Source organism: Camponotus floridanus, unplaced genomic scaffold (assembly GCF_003227725.1).
Source record: "Camponotus floridanus strain SB8 unplaced genomic scaffold, Cflo_v7.5 scaffold37, whole genome shotgun sequence".
In the NCBI taxonomy this organism is placed as follows: domain Eukaryota; kingdom Metazoa; phylum Arthropoda; class Insecta; order Hymenoptera; family Formicidae; genus Camponotus; species Camponotus floridanus.
Genome location: NW_020229514.1, coordinates 81,096 through 96,909, shown reverse-complemented (window position 1 = coordinate 96,909; position 15,814 = coordinate 81,096). Strand labels below are relative to the sequence as shown.

At 25.1% G+C, this 15,814-nt stretch overlaps 3 protein-coding genes across 4 annotated transcripts; all 3 read right to left on the bottom strand.

The window, feature by feature from the left end:
• Positions 1 to 613: 613 nt before the first annotated feature.
• Positions 614 to 3,016, bottom strand: LOC105247778 (odorant receptor 13a). Its single transcript, XM_025411023.1, has 5 exons — positions 2,655 to 3,016; positions 1,927 to 2,307; positions 1,214 to 1,415; positions 817 to 972; positions 614 to 696 (listed from the first exon to the last, which is right to left on the bottom strand). Exons 1-5 carry the CDS (start codon positions 3,014 to 3,016, stop codon positions 652 to 654), a joined length of 1,146 nt encoding a protein of 381 aa, XP_025266808.1. The 3' UTR covers positions 614 to 651.
• A 1,686-nt stretch (positions 3,017 to 4,702) lies between these two features.
• Positions 4,703 to 7,013, bottom strand: LOC112638787 (odorant receptor Or2-like). Of its 2 annotated transcripts, XM_025411024.1 has the most exons (5): positions 6,652 to 7,013; positions 6,000 to 6,374; positions 5,546 to 5,747; positions 4,963 to 5,118; positions 4,703 to 4,773 (listed from the first exon to the last, which is right to left on the bottom strand). In XM_025411024.1, exons 1-5 carry the CDS (start codon positions 7,011 to 7,013, stop codon positions 4,729 to 4,731), a joined length of 1,140 nt encoding a protein of 379 aa, XP_025266809.1. In that variant the 3' UTR covers positions 4,703 to 4,728. The 2 variants fall into 2 exon arrangements, with proteins under 2 accessions (XP_025266809.1, XP_025266810.1); XM_025411025.1 differs by lacking the exon at positions 4,963 to 5,118 and having other exon boundaries at positions 6,652 to 6,998.
• A 1,788-nt stretch (positions 7,014 to 8,801) lies between these two features.
• LOC112638796 (odorant receptor Or1-like) lies at positions 8,802 to 15,278 on the bottom strand. Its single transcript, XM_025411078.1, has 10 exons — positions 14,855 to 15,278; positions 14,056 to 14,436; positions 13,710 to 13,911; positions 13,428 to 13,583; positions 13,298 to 13,332; positions 10,409 to 10,729; positions 9,587 to 9,967; positions 9,227 to 9,428; positions 8,941 to 9,096; positions 8,802 to 8,849 (listed from the first exon to the last, which is right to left on the bottom strand). Exons 1-10 carry the CDS (start codon positions 15,214 to 15,216, stop codon positions 8,802 to 8,804), a joined length of 2,244 nt encoding a protein of 747 aa, XP_025266863.1. The 5' UTR covers positions 15,217 to 15,278.
• Between the last annotated feature and the right edge of the window lie 536 nt (positions 15,279 to 15,814).

The window sequence follows — 15,814 nt, the reverse complement described above, 5'->3', positions numbered from 1 at the left end:
AAAGGCAAATAAAGTAGCAAAAGAAGTAAATTGTGATATATTTAAGATAAACATTTATACATTTATCTGAGAAAGAATTAGAAGACAAAATAAAATATCGTAAATAAAATAGATGATCTTCTTTTTCAATGCAAAGTGTATTGTTGATACATGAATAAGGAATTATTGCATTGTATTACATGTGTATCATATGTCTGTTTCATATGTGCACTTATGTACGAATGCATTTTACATGTTATAGATTTATTTCACTTCTGTTTTTAAATGTAAATTTTAATGGAAAAGTTATATTTTCTTTTTTTAAATTATGTCAAAATTATTATTATTTATGTATCAGAAAACTATTGCATTGTTTTAAGGTTATATATTTACATTTAGTATATCTCTGTGTGCAACATAATAAATATGTTTAGATATTTGCGCAATACTGTGTAATTTTTTACATACGATATTACTATTTTATATATTTCTTTCTTGTCTGTATTTCTGTTCTCAAGAATAAATATCAACAGTTTACAATAAAATAAAGGAGAGTGTTCAGTTTGAAATAAACGGATATTTTAAGTTATTAATTTAATGATTAATTTATCGAGAAGATTACAATATTATCAAAAATACTGCAATTAAAATGGACCATTAACTAGATGTATCTTACTTTTGTAATATATTAAATGCAGAATATGATGTTCTCAAGATCTGAAATAGTATAGTTTACAGAAAAATTAATATCGTGATCAATATCAAGATCATGTTCTTACACATCAAACATTCATCCTGTTGTTATATATGTTTTTACAAATATAACATAGTACTTACATTACTGAAAGATTGGAGAGATAAAGTTATTAAAAAACTACTGGTAAATTTAACAGGAATTGTGCTGCGCATCATGATCATCAGCAGTTCCTTCTTATCGCTGATTGGTAATAAAGGCCATTCTGTGTGATATATCGCATCTCCTACATTTATACTCTGACAATATAATAGAAATATAATAATGAATATAACAATAACAATTAATTATTTCAATGATTTTGTATTTATATGAAAACATATTTATATAATTTATACACACATATTCTCTTCATATTTATATATTTTTAATATATTTTTACATGTGTATTTAATGTATTTTTATATTTTTTTCATATACTTTATTTGGTTAATTTATAATTTTAACTAAACATTTTATAATACACAAAAAGTTACATACTTTAAGTATGACTTCGTTTCCGGACCAGCAGAAAAAATAGATTTGTACAAACATACTACAGGTATAAACTACCATAGTTACACTTCTCGATTCCATCATATGCGTTGAAACATAATATACACTTGTACATATTAATAATATACTGCCAAAAAATTGAATGAAAAATATCTGGTTGAATATAATGTTTACTGTTTTAGCGAATCTGTAATAAATCATATTAATTTCTGACAATCTATATAATTGGGATAATTTTAACAATATACATAATATATTTCTTGCACAGCTTGCATAATTATAAGAATTAGAAAAATAATCTTAACTCACTAACTAAGAAATAAAATATCATGATAAATAAGCATATATATATATATATATATATATATATATATATATATATATATTTATTTTGATATTTGATTTATTTTAAAAGTTAAATTAATTTTACAGAACTTGGCTAATATAATTATTCTTTCGAAAATGTTCTCTTTTAAAAGTTTCTTAACAATTTTAATTAATTCCTAAAAATGGATGTGTTATTTTTTAACTCTTTACAATATTTTATTCTTGAATATTAATTAATATTGTAACTATATAAAAAGAAACAATTTATATTTATAATTTATAAATACAACAATTACATACACATCACATTGATATATCTAAACAGATAATTAATAAATCGAGCGAGTATTTATAAAGATTCTGTAACTAACTTGTAAATGCAAAGATGATGATGTATGTACTTCGATATTGTTACTTTTTCATTATTTGGCGAAACAGGAAAATGATTCAGATAATTAGCTATTTTATTATTCATTAATTTGTGAAGACGACATTCAAAAATTTCAAACTGGGCACAAGTTTGTAAAAACAATCCAAAAATTAAACTTTCCGTGCCGACACTTATGATGGCGGCGAAAAACACTGATAAAATCTGTTGAATGGACATAATCCAAAAAATCGGAGATACGTTAGTATCGTATGGAACCCATACTCTGTAAGGTAAATGACCTTGCATTATGTCTAACACTGACCCTGCTGTGACGCCTGATGCCGAACTTATGACCAAAAGTAAATACATTATCGAGCATGACCTGCACACAAATATAAATTGAGATTATATTTTATTCACTTAAGTGTATTCTCTCTTACACAAAATATAAAATTTTTTTGTAGTTTTAGTATTTGCAGAAACTCAATTTTTAATATAATAATTCTTATTTTATCTTACAAAATTGTGCAAAATAATTCTTATTTTTTATATAGAATATTTACTTAATTTAGAATTTATACAAAAACTCAGATAAAATTAACAAAATTTATCAAATTTGGAAAACGACTTTTGTCAAAGAACGACTGTCACAATGCTAATTGAAAATTAAATTATTGCATGTCTTATAGACTATTAATGGTTGTGTACAAAATATTTAATGATGTTTACTTGATAAATTTATCATATTTCATTTGTATTGCCACTTCGTCTTCGTCTCGAGGTTTATATGGTGCCTTCAATAATATTTGCACCAGATTAATAATTGAATTTCGGCGTACTACAACGATGGTCGCTTTACAACAAACACCAACAATACTCAGGAACATTAGAGTATTAGTGGCAAAATCATCAATGTTATCGACAACAAGAACGATATCCATAAATTGAGTTAACATTAAAAAATACTCTAAGACTAGTACAATAAAAGTAAACGTATTATACAACAGCTTAGCGACATTCGATGACCAGTCGATAGGTCGCCATATACCAACGACAGTATATATTAGAAAATTTAGAGAAAGTATTTGCATCTTTATAATTATAAATGAGAGTATAATATTTTTTATATATGTAACATCTGAAAAAATATTGCAATATTACTTATCATTTTAATTTCGCATCATAATAATTAATCATTGCAAAAGTAAATGTTCGAAAACTAGGTGATACAATTAAAAAAAATTAATTTTAATTTTCACTTCATTTTTATTTGTCACATTTTTTTTAAAGTAGCATTTTTTATATTTTAGAATAATTAATGTAAATAATATTTTAATAGAACATAATCACATCAATAGAAAAATTTGTGTAATATTTGTTAAATATACATTTCCGAAAACTTAGTAACATATTGATTTCAAACCATAATTTTATTTGCTGACAGGTTGGTTATAAGATACAAAGTAATTATTTACAAAACTAATTGTTCATTTTGATCGTTGTGTGGAATTAATAATATGAAATTTATGATCATTATTATAATAATCAATAAAGAAATAAATATTTGTATAACTAATTTAATTGACTCTAAAACATTTAAAACATTAGAGGCTTTTCTTTTCTTATTATCGAACTTGTACATCTAGAATTTTAAAAAATTTTTTTTCTGTTTAAAAATTACTATAGGAAAATAAATAATTTTTTAATCTTCTTCTACTTAGTTTTTATTTAACTTTAACACAAATCACGTACAATATTATCATAAAGCGAAAATCGATTGCTACTTCTTTATATTATAATGTACAAGATAATATTTCTTCCTAAATACTAAATACAAATATTAATATTTATATATTATTACTTACATTTTTTACAATGCACAGAACAGAATTTTTTGTAATCAATGTTAACTTATTCTGTTATTTTAAAAATAATTGGATTTTAAGTGTAATGGAGCACATCTTGATGCAGACTGCATACAGTTTTATTTGCTTGAATTTCTTAATTCTTTTTGTCATAAGTTCGATTATTAGCAACTCGATGGCGTACATTATTTTCTGCTGATGTAAATATTACTACTATATAATTGTGAAAATAATTTTACTTGCAACGATCAAGGGGAATCGTTCTTTACAGTAAGACATATTGTCATATTCCCATTGAATAAATTATTCATACATTTTCGTATCAGCAGTAACTGAATGCATAAAATGATATTTTCTACAATCTTGATTTTCACATTATATTACAAACGATGTAGCGAATGAAATAAATTATGATTTGGTTAAATGACATATAAGTTAACCATTTATACATCTATTTGACGAACAAAGAAGACTGGAAGACTGTAGGTATATTTTTTTCATTCTAGCAGTAAAAAAACACTGTGGATGCTTTTCTTTTTCAATTCATGTAAAAGTAAATTATTACTTGTGTATTAAATCAAATTGTTACATTGTATTATATATATAACATTTGTATATTTTATGTGTATTTACACGAATGCATATTATATATTCTATAGATTTTTTTATTTATTTTTTAAATATATATTATCAACAATTATTTATTGTTTGATAAATGTAGTTTTTATTTTTGATAATTAATATCGCCAATCTATCGAAAACAATAAACATAATAATTATAAATAATGAAACGACGCCAATATCAATACAATTCAAATAGGGATTTGAATTAAGATATATGAATGCAGATAGAAATTTTATAGATTTATAGTTTACTAATTTTGTTATAAACTACAACGATATTTTCATATTTATACGCACTCTTGGTTATTTATGTCTCATTTTTGTAATACATTAAATGCCGAGTATGATATTTTCAAGATCTGAAAAATAATTAAAGAAGAGATTAATTAAAAGACTATACATTTGTCAACAATTTCGATTGCCTTCTCATTGACTTAAGCATTATTAAGTATCTTTAGTGAGTATCTTAAGTATCTTCATATTTTAGATATTTTTATAATATATCAAGTCATTATTTTGTTACATTTAAATACAACAATAATGCTTACGCCGCTATAAGACTGAAGAGATAAAGTTATCAAAAAGCTACTAGTAAATTTTATAGGAAGTGTACTACGCATCATGATCATTAACAGTTCTTTTTTTTCACTGATTGATAGTAAGGGCCAGTCCATATGATATATCGTATCTCCTACACTTATACTCTACCACAAAAATACGATAAAATAGAATAATCTAATAATAATATTAAATTACTTTATATTTTTCTATACGGTTTTATACACATATAAGTATTTACATTTGGCATATATTTTTATAAATATATATGCGTTATTTCATATTATATATTTATAAATTTGGACTATTTCTAATTTTGTGATAGATCAAAGCTTATTTCGCAAACTTAAAGAGAATAAAATTATGGAAATATTTATATGATTTTTAATGACATTAATTTGTACATTAATTTGTAAAATAAATTAATGTATAAAGTTACTCAGATGTGTACACTTTGTAAATGAATATAACCAAAAATTGAATATTAAAAATTGAATTTTATTTTATTTCAAGCTTGTGAAATAATTTCTGTATCAATTAAATATATATTTGCATTCTAAAATCCAAATTTACCTTAAGTATGACTTCGTTTCCAGACCAGCAATAAACGAAGATTTGTACAAACATACAGATAGTATAAACTATCAAAGTAGCACTTTCAGATTCCGTAATATGTGCTGACAGATAATATACACTTGTACATAATACCAATATACTGCCGAAGAATTGGACAAAGAGTACTTGATTAAATATAACATTTACCGTTTTGGCGTACCTGTAATAATATATCAATTTTACATTAGAATGGTACATGTTACGGTGGATAATAACTCTAAATGAGAATTATTATTTGATTTACTTTAAAATTTGCACAATTTAATAAATTATTTTATAAATGTGTTATTTCATTATAAAAATCGATTGAGAAATTTTAGATATAATATTTAATAAATTAATATATTTTAAAATATAAATGATAGGATTTACGAAAAGCAATGCATAAAAAATTGATTCTAATACGACTAACTTGTAAATACTGAGGTGGTGATATATGTATTCCGAAATTATTGCTCTTCCTTTATTTGATGAAGCAGGATTCAGATATTTAGCTATTTTGTTAGATATTAATTTGTGAAGACGATTTTCAAAAATTTCAAACTGAGCGCACGTTTGCAAAAACAATCCAAATACTAGGGTCTCCGTGCCAACATTTATAATAGTGACGAAAACCACAGTTATAATTTGCTGAATAGATGTAATCAAGAACATTGGAGATGTATCAGTATCGTATGGCACCCATATTCTATACGGTAAATAACCCTGCGTGACGTTTAGTACTGATCTTACTGTGACACCGGTAACGGAACTTGTCGCCAAAAGTGAATACTTAATTGAACATGACCTGCGAATAAAGAATTAAAATTATATTTTCTAAATTTTCGTGAAATTAAAGTTTTATGATAATTAAAATTTGTTTGCGCTTTTAATACATGAATAAGAATTTATAATCGAAATGACAATTCTTAATTCTTCTTTTTTAAACGAGAAGCTTAATATAATACTTAAAATAATAATTTTATGACTTTTTTACAGAATTATTATTACGTTTAATATATTTTTTGTAGCATTTATATGATTAAAATTGAAGCATTTTTTTAAAAGAATATTTGTGTAGTTACCTGATAAACTTATTAAATTTTTTTTGTATTGCCATTTCGTCTTCATTTCGAGGTTTGCAAGGTGGCTCCAACAATGTTTGTACCAATTTGATAATTGCGTTTCGACGTACTACAACGATAGTTGCTTTACAGGTAACAGCAACAATAGTCAGGAACATTAGAGTATTAGTGGCAAAATCATCGATATTGTCAACAACAAGAAGGATATCCATGAATTGAGTTAGCATCAAAAAGTATAACAAGACTAGTATAATAGAAGTAAATATGCTATATAACAATTTAGCGACGTTTGATGACCACTTGATAGGTCGCCATACACCGCCAACGGTGTACATTAAAAAATTTAGAGAAAATAGTTGCATATTTATAAATAGAAATAGCTTATTGGAACATTACACAAAAATAAAACACACTTTTATATATAAAATAAATATAATAACCATTTATATCATGATAATTCTTTTTTTTTATTTCTTTAAATATATTAATTAATTTTTCTAGGAGAAAAACTCAATATAAAATAGGATTTAATTTTTTATATGATATATTATAGGATGATAAAATTTTATTCGCGCATTTCACTTTAAACACTAATTATGAAAAATTTATTTATCTAACTAAATCTTTTATTTATCTAACACATAGATAATATTAGTCTGAAAAATCGGATAATTTTTAATTATGATGAAAATATGTGTAAATATAATTTAAAAAGATATTTATATCGCAATTTTTCGAAATATTGCTTCTCATATTTTAGCACAATAGAAATGATAAATGCTAAATGGACATGGACTGTTTCAATACCAAGACAATTAAGTTTAACTAAATAAAACGCGCACGTGCAAGAGACTATGTATGAATATAATACTTTCTTTAACATCATGATCTTATATTAATTATTTGTCATCAACTTAATGTGAAGTCTATTATATTGTATTACATGCACATTATTTTTCATTTATATATAAATATTGTAATGATACGTACATGACTGTAATTACGACTACTTTCTTTGTATCGATCAACCGGTATATTCTATCCTTTTATCTAAGCATATTGTTACATTCCCATCGAATAATGTTTATCTTTTGTCGTCGAATACAACTTAAAAGACTTAGATTATATATAGATTTATATTTCTCCACAAAAGAAATACAAACTATTTGATTGATTTGATTATATTTTCTTCATTTCATCGTCGAACAAAATATAAAATGTAATAAGTAGATATAATGCAATCAGATATTTTTCCAAGTTGCAGAACCGTATACATATCTCTATTAAATACGACGAGACATTATTATCCTGACGTATACATCGTGTGTTTTATAAGGTATACAAAATAATAGATATTTTATTCTTAGAATTCTTTAATCAAAAAGTTTTAAATTGTGTATTTCATCGTTATAATGGTGTTTAACGCACCAACATTTTTTAATTATAATGATATAACATTTCTAAATAAACATGTAATATTTTTATATGAACATTCTGTTTGGACACTTTCTAATTGATTTTAATTGAGTAAATATTTTATATATGTAGACTATTATAATTGTAGCAGTTTCTTTTTAAAGAAATTTTTACTTCTATATTTTGCATATTTCTTTTAATATCTTTACGTACTTTTGAGTAATATATATTTTTGAGTAATATTTATTTCCAATAGAATATAAAAAAACTATCTTTTGCATTAATTAAGAATTTTAATTAATACTTATACCAATGTTAGCAATATTCACATTTTTGCTAATAATTTTAAAAATTATTTTATATATTTTGTAAAAATACAAAAATTAAATCTCAAAATGTATTGGATTATTAATTGAATTAAGATTCTCCTGAATTTTAATACTTTTATATTCCTTTCTTAAAAATTACATATAGAAAATCTGCATTACATTAAATGTTTTGCAAATATTTGCAAAACATTTGGTTTGAATTTAATTTACCTTATACAATCTATGTGTGAATTCTAAAAAATTTGCTTAAAAAATAACAACGGCAATAATAATTCTAAAAAAAAATATATCGAAATTTTAAATTCTGTGTGATGAGTAATTTATTTATAATAAATTATCATATATATATATATATATATATATATATATATATATATAATATATTATGAAAGAATAAATAAAATCTTAAGATTGTTGCAAAAGATTAAATGCAGAGTAAGACGTTTTCAGAAGCTGTAAATAAAATAAAATAAAATTATAATAGAAAATAAAAATTTTCCTTATATTATAAAATATCAAAAAAGCTTGAAATTATAGTACCAACATTGCCATAAGATTCCAGAGATAATGTCACCAAAAAGCTACTAGTAAACTTGATAGGTCGTGTACTACACCTCATAATCATAAGTAGATCCTTTTGTTCACTAATTGGCATTAATACCCAATCCATTTCATATACAGCTTCACTCAATCCAGTGCTCTGAAAAAAATAAAAACATAATTAGAATAATAAAATAATCATCGGCAGAACAATTTTTGCGAAAAGCTTCTAAAATAAAATTTTTTACAATAATGCTATTCGTTTTCTCTTTATGCATCCTCATGACTACCTTAAGTATAACTTCGTTTCCAGCCCAACAATAAACAAAAATTTGGACAAACATGCAAAGTACATAGATAATCAAGCTGATAATGTCTGTAATTGTCATATGAGAAGATAAATGATACAGACTTGTGCATAACACCAATATGCTGGCGAAAAATTGGACAAATATCACTTGGCTGAATACTTTATTGATAATTTTGGCAAGTCTATAAATATTTTTATATTATGTTGCAAATTATACAATTAATATGTAGAAAATTAAAAAGATATTACAACTAAAATATTATATATATACCAAACATTATTTAATATATTTAACAGAAAAATACGTACATAAAATAACTTTATCATCTGCTTGACAAACCTGATTATACATAGATGATGTAAAATATGTTCCGACAATATGCTTCTGCCATTTGATGTATTATTCAATGAAATAGGAATTTCCTTCTTTTTATTGGACTTCATCATTGTTTGCAGACGATGTTTCAAAATCTCAATTTGTGCGCATATTTGTAAACAAAATCCCAATACTGTGGTCTCCGTCGCAACATTTACAATTGTACCAAAAATTACAGCCACCACTTCTTGAATTGATGTAAACCAGAATAAAAGAGGCGACGTGTAATCATACGGTACCCACATCCTATAGGGTAATTCACCCTCTAAAATATTGAACATTCCTCCTAGTACGGCACCAGTGGCAGAAAATGATGCCAAAGACGTATATCTTATGGAATATGATCTGCATATGTTTCGCGAAATCAGTGTATGTATATATCAATACGAAAGAGCAATATATGTTGTATGTGTTTTGAAATTATATAGATTAACAATATTAACTGTGCTTAGTAAATATAAAGACTAATAAACATCTTTGATTATCATTGTGTATACAGCATTTTAAATAACTTTCGTAATACAGATGCAGGAGTGCAACATCTAGATTCATAATAATTAGTATATTAATCTCTTTTGAATAATTTAAAAAAATTAACTCTTAAATTAACTCTTAAAATTAATCCTTATAAAATTTCTCATATATTTATTAAATTAAGTCCCTTTATTTTATTTGTTTTGTATCATTTAATTTAATTTAATCGATTAGTAACATATTTATTTTTATCTATCAATTCACATGCTAACAAGATTGTGATCGACAGTTGCATCACTTAAATGTACCGACCTGATCAAACAATCGAACTTTATCTGGATATCACTCTCTTCTTCATTATACACTGTGCAAGGTTTCTTCTGTAATGTTTCGATTAAATTGACAATTTCATCGCGACGTGTTATAACAGCAGTTGCCTTAAATAATACACTGACAGTCGAAAGTAACAGTAAAGAAGTCGTAGCAAAATCATCTACGTTTTCAATAACAAGAATAATATCCAGCAATTGAGTCAGCATTAAAATTATTAATAAATACATCGTGAAGCAAGTGAGCATCCAATACAGCATCTTGGAACATTTCGAAGACCACTCGATAGGTCGCCACATACCACTAATGGTATATAAAAAAAAATTAAAAGACAGTATCTGCATTTTTATCTACAATTGCTGCAATATTAAAAGCGGCAAATTTTCTTTATTTATTAAAAAAGTGAATTTTAAAATATTTAATTATTAAAATATATAATTCAAGAATAATTGATTATATTTTTACTATTTTTTTACTATTTTTTAAAAATACTCTCATAAATCCATATTTCGCATATATTTCCAAAAAGTAAAATTTCAAACTTGAATTTTAATATACAATTGCAAATATCTTGTGGTTAATTTGCAGCAAAAATTTAAATTACATAACTTTAATTTGTAAAACGTATCTCTAAAAATGTCTAATACACAATAATGCACACGCGACCAAAGTTCCTAAGACACTAGTTAAGTATCAAGTTTTATCCCTATGCTGCTTAAAATTATTAATTTATTAATAACTGATACGACGGTATCTATCGATTCTTTACTGCCTGGTAAAATATCGAAGATATAATTATGGGGTATGTAGTTGTATGTAATTGTTTGAGGCATTATAGGAACATTATATTTCCAGTGAATTTCAACATATTGTCGCGTTCCCAGGATTCTAAATATACATGTAATTTAAGCATATGGTACAATCCTAAATAATGACACTCAAGAAGTTACAATTGAATCGATAAATGCAAAAAATATTCGTTTTTTAAAATATATATTTTTGCTATAGGAATATTTTGGATATTGGATATAAAATGTAACATATAACATGTGGAAAATAAACATTTATTTAATTTAATACCTATATTTTAAAATATTAAACGTATTATTTTGTAATAATATTTTATAAAAAAATATAGCAACATGAGACAATGATATCAAAAATCACAATTCTCTTATAGCGAAAAAATCTGTCAATCGATTTTTAGTGACTTACTTGTGTTCCAAGAATTACATTAGCATGCAGCTACTCTATAGCTGTTAATTACGGCTATAAGTCGCAATGTTTATAATGACAGTCCTGTTGTTTTAAGAATAATTATATGTTTCCATAATATTGTAAATCGCCCGAGAGAATATATTCTCTCACGACATGTTTATTCCCGCTAATTCTCATCGCATATCACGCTTATTCACCTGTTTTAATTTTGCTCGTTCACTATCAACGTGTTCTTCATCTTTCGTTGTTTCCTTCTTTCTTCTTTTTTTCATCTACTTTTTTTAATTATCTTTCGACTTCTGTAAATGCCATCTGTTGACCTGTCTAGCAATCTAATCGTGTACAACGAAAAGGCGTGTTCCCATCACATAAACGGAAAGAAAAAAAGAAAACTAGTATTATCGCGATAAATATGTTGTGAGAATCGTCATTTTTTACTGATTTGCATCACTCTCACAGGTAAATTTCTATGTGCGGAAAATCATCGTTCTTCCAGCGTAAAAGATTGCTTTAAAATTAGTATGATCATGTTCTACGAAGTAATTTTTGCACATTATCTCTGATACATTTATCGGATAATGCATTTTTTTCTAATAAAGTTTTAACACACACACACACACACACACACACACACACACACACACACATATATATATATACATATATTTGTTAAATTTGATAAATTGCATACAATATCTTAATTTAATGTTTTAATTATATCTATATAATACATTCATTTTGTACAAGTTTTCAATAAAAATAATACATTATTTAATTTTTGAATGATGTATGATAACATTTTCTTATTGAATGGTAAGACCGTTCTAGCCAAAATTACTATTCTTTTCTTTGCGAAATAATTGGAAAAAAAGAAAAAAAATTATTATTTTTTACAAGTATCTGCTAGCAATGCATTAAGATTATAAATTCCATTAACCTTCTTTTTGTGTAACAAACGTTTATGTTACAAACAGCTATAACTGTGTATAAATTTCAAACCGACATATGTAAACTTTCATGCCATCAAAAATATATCGATTGCCACTACATACACAAAGTACTGTGCAATATACGATTATTTAATTGTTAACATTTATAATCAATAACATATTTACTTAAAGAATAAAAAATATATATACATATATAGTTATTCTTAAAGGTATACAAATATACCTTTCTAAAAGATAGAATCTTAATGAAACATTCTATTTTATAAACATGTTAATTTTTAGGTCTAATCATTTTTGTAAACAATTGTAAAAATTATTATATATATATTGCAAAAATCCACAAATTAAATTATAAAATATTATTAATTAAATTAATCGAATTTGTTAACTGAATAATTAGTTCAATTAACATATCTTCCGAATTTTAATATTTTTATATGCTTTCTTAAAAATAAGCATAAGAAAATCTGTATTGCATTTAAAAGAGTATTTGCGACTATCTGCAAAAAACATTTGATTTCAATTTAGTTTACTTTGTACCTACCTGTGAATTCTAGATAATTTGTTTTTAAAATATTAATTGCTATAATAATAATAGCTAAAAAAAGATACATCAAAATTCTATGATGAGGAATATATTTATGATAAATACGCATACACATTATGTATTGTAAAAGGATAAATAACACTTTAGAATTGTCGCAAAAAATTAAATGCAGCATAAGACGCTTTCAAAAGCTGTAAAATAAAATTTGGAAAATTTTAGTGAAAATTTAAAAAAAATTGATGCGAAATATAAAAATATAAAAAAGACTTGAAATTTTAATACGAACATTGACGTAAGACTCCAAGGATAATGTCACCAAGAAGCTACTGGTAAATATGATAGGACGTGTACTACGTTTCATAATTATTAATAGATCTTTTTGCTTATTAATAGGCATCGATATCCAATCCATTTCATATACAGCGTCACTCAATCCAGTACTCTGAAGAAATGAAAACACAATTAGAATAATGAGATGATCAGCTGAAAAATGTTTGTGAAAAGCTTATAAAATATAATTTTGCGCATCAATGCTATTCTTTGCTTTTTTATGCATCCTCACGACTACCTTAAGTATAACTTCGTTTCCAGCCCAACAGTAAACAAAAATTTGGACAAACATGCAAAGTACATACATAATCATGCTGATAATGTATGTAATTGTCATATGAGAAGATAAATGATACAGACTTGTGCCTAACAACAATATGCTGGCGAAAAATTGGACAAAGATCACTTGGCTGAATACCTTGTTGATCATTTTGGCAAGTCTGTAAATATTTTCATTATGTTTGCAAGTTATATAATTAATATGTACAAAATTAATAGAGTATCGCAACAATATCATAAATGCATCAAACATTATTTAATAAAACGATAAATATATAAAATAACTTTATTATTTGGTGACGAACCTGATTATACACAGGTGATGTAAAATACATTCCGACAATCTATATGTTTCATTTGACTCATCATTCAATGAAATTTTGGAGGTTTCTTTCTCATTCGATTTTACCGTTCTCTGCAGACGATATTTCAAAATCTCAATTTGTGCGCATATTTGCAAGCAAAAACCCAATATCGTTGTTTCCGTTGCAGTGGTTACAATTGTGGCAAAAATTAGAGCCACAAACGTTTGAATCGATGTAAACCAAAGTAAAAAGGGTGAAGTATAATCATATGGTACCCACATCCTAATGGGTAAGTGACCCTTTAAAATTTGGTGCAGCCCTTTTATTATGCCACCAATGGCAGAAAGCAAACACATAGATGTGTACTTTATGGAATATGATCTGTGTATATTTTGTGAAAACATATAATAATTAATGTATAATAGCAATACACGAGAACAGTGTGTATTGTGTGCGTATTTGTTTTGAAATTAACGATACTGTACAGTAAAAAGAGATACCATCTTTATTATCATTGTATACAGTACTTTAGATAATTATTTGTAACACAAATGCATGAGCAAAATATTTAGATTATTATAATAATCTGATAGTACACACTCTAATTTTTTGAATAATTTAAGACAATTAATTTAGAAAATTTCATGTATATTTATTAAATTAAATCTCATTAGTTGAATTTATTTATTTTGTTTGTTATTTAATTTAATTCATTGATAAGATATTTATTTGTATCTATCAATTTATATATCAACAAGAATGTGACATTATTGACAATTGTATCAGTAAATATACCAACCTGATCATACAATCGAATTTCATCTGGATATTAATCTCTTTTTCACTGTACACTTTGCAAGGTTCCTTCTGTAGTATTTCAATTAAATTGACAATTTTATCGCGATGTGTTATAACAGTAATTGCCTTAAATAATACATTCATAAACGAAAGTAACATTGAAGTATTCATAGCAAAATCATCTACGTTTTCAATAACAAGAATAATATCCAACAATTGAGTCAGCGTGAAAATTATTAGAAAATACATCGTGAAACAAGTGAGCATACTATACAACATTTTAGAACATTTCGAAGACCACTCGATTGGTCGCCACATACCACTAATGGTATATAAAAAAAAGTTGAAAGAGAGTATCTTCATCTTTGTCTACAATTACTGCAATATTAGCGACTATAATAATAGCCTCAGATTTTCTTCTTTGCTAAAAAAGCAGTCTTGATATATTTAACTCTCTATTAAGATATATAATCAAAAAATAATTCATATTTTTATCACATTTTTTTAGATCATTCTTTAAAAATGTTTTTATAAATGTATGTGTTACGTATATATATTACAATAAAATTTCAAGCATTAATTCAACAACACATTTACAAGTACCTTGTGATTAATATTTACAGCAAAAAAATTAAATGGCACAACCTCAATTTGTACGTATGTGTAAAATTAATAAATATACAATAATGCATACGTGACCAAAATTCGTAAGACACTAGTGAAATGTTTTCGTATCATATTTCGTTGTCTTTATATATGTCTTTATATCCAGCTTAAAATTAATAATTCATTAATAATTGCCGGTGTATTAACGCCAATTCATTATAATATATCATTATGTTAAAGATTTATTGATACAGTCGTGCTTTATCTTTATCATTAGACGATTAAATTAACGATTTAATTATAAGGTAATAGTTTGTGATACATTTGAAGGATGGTAGAACAAAATTAAACTTTC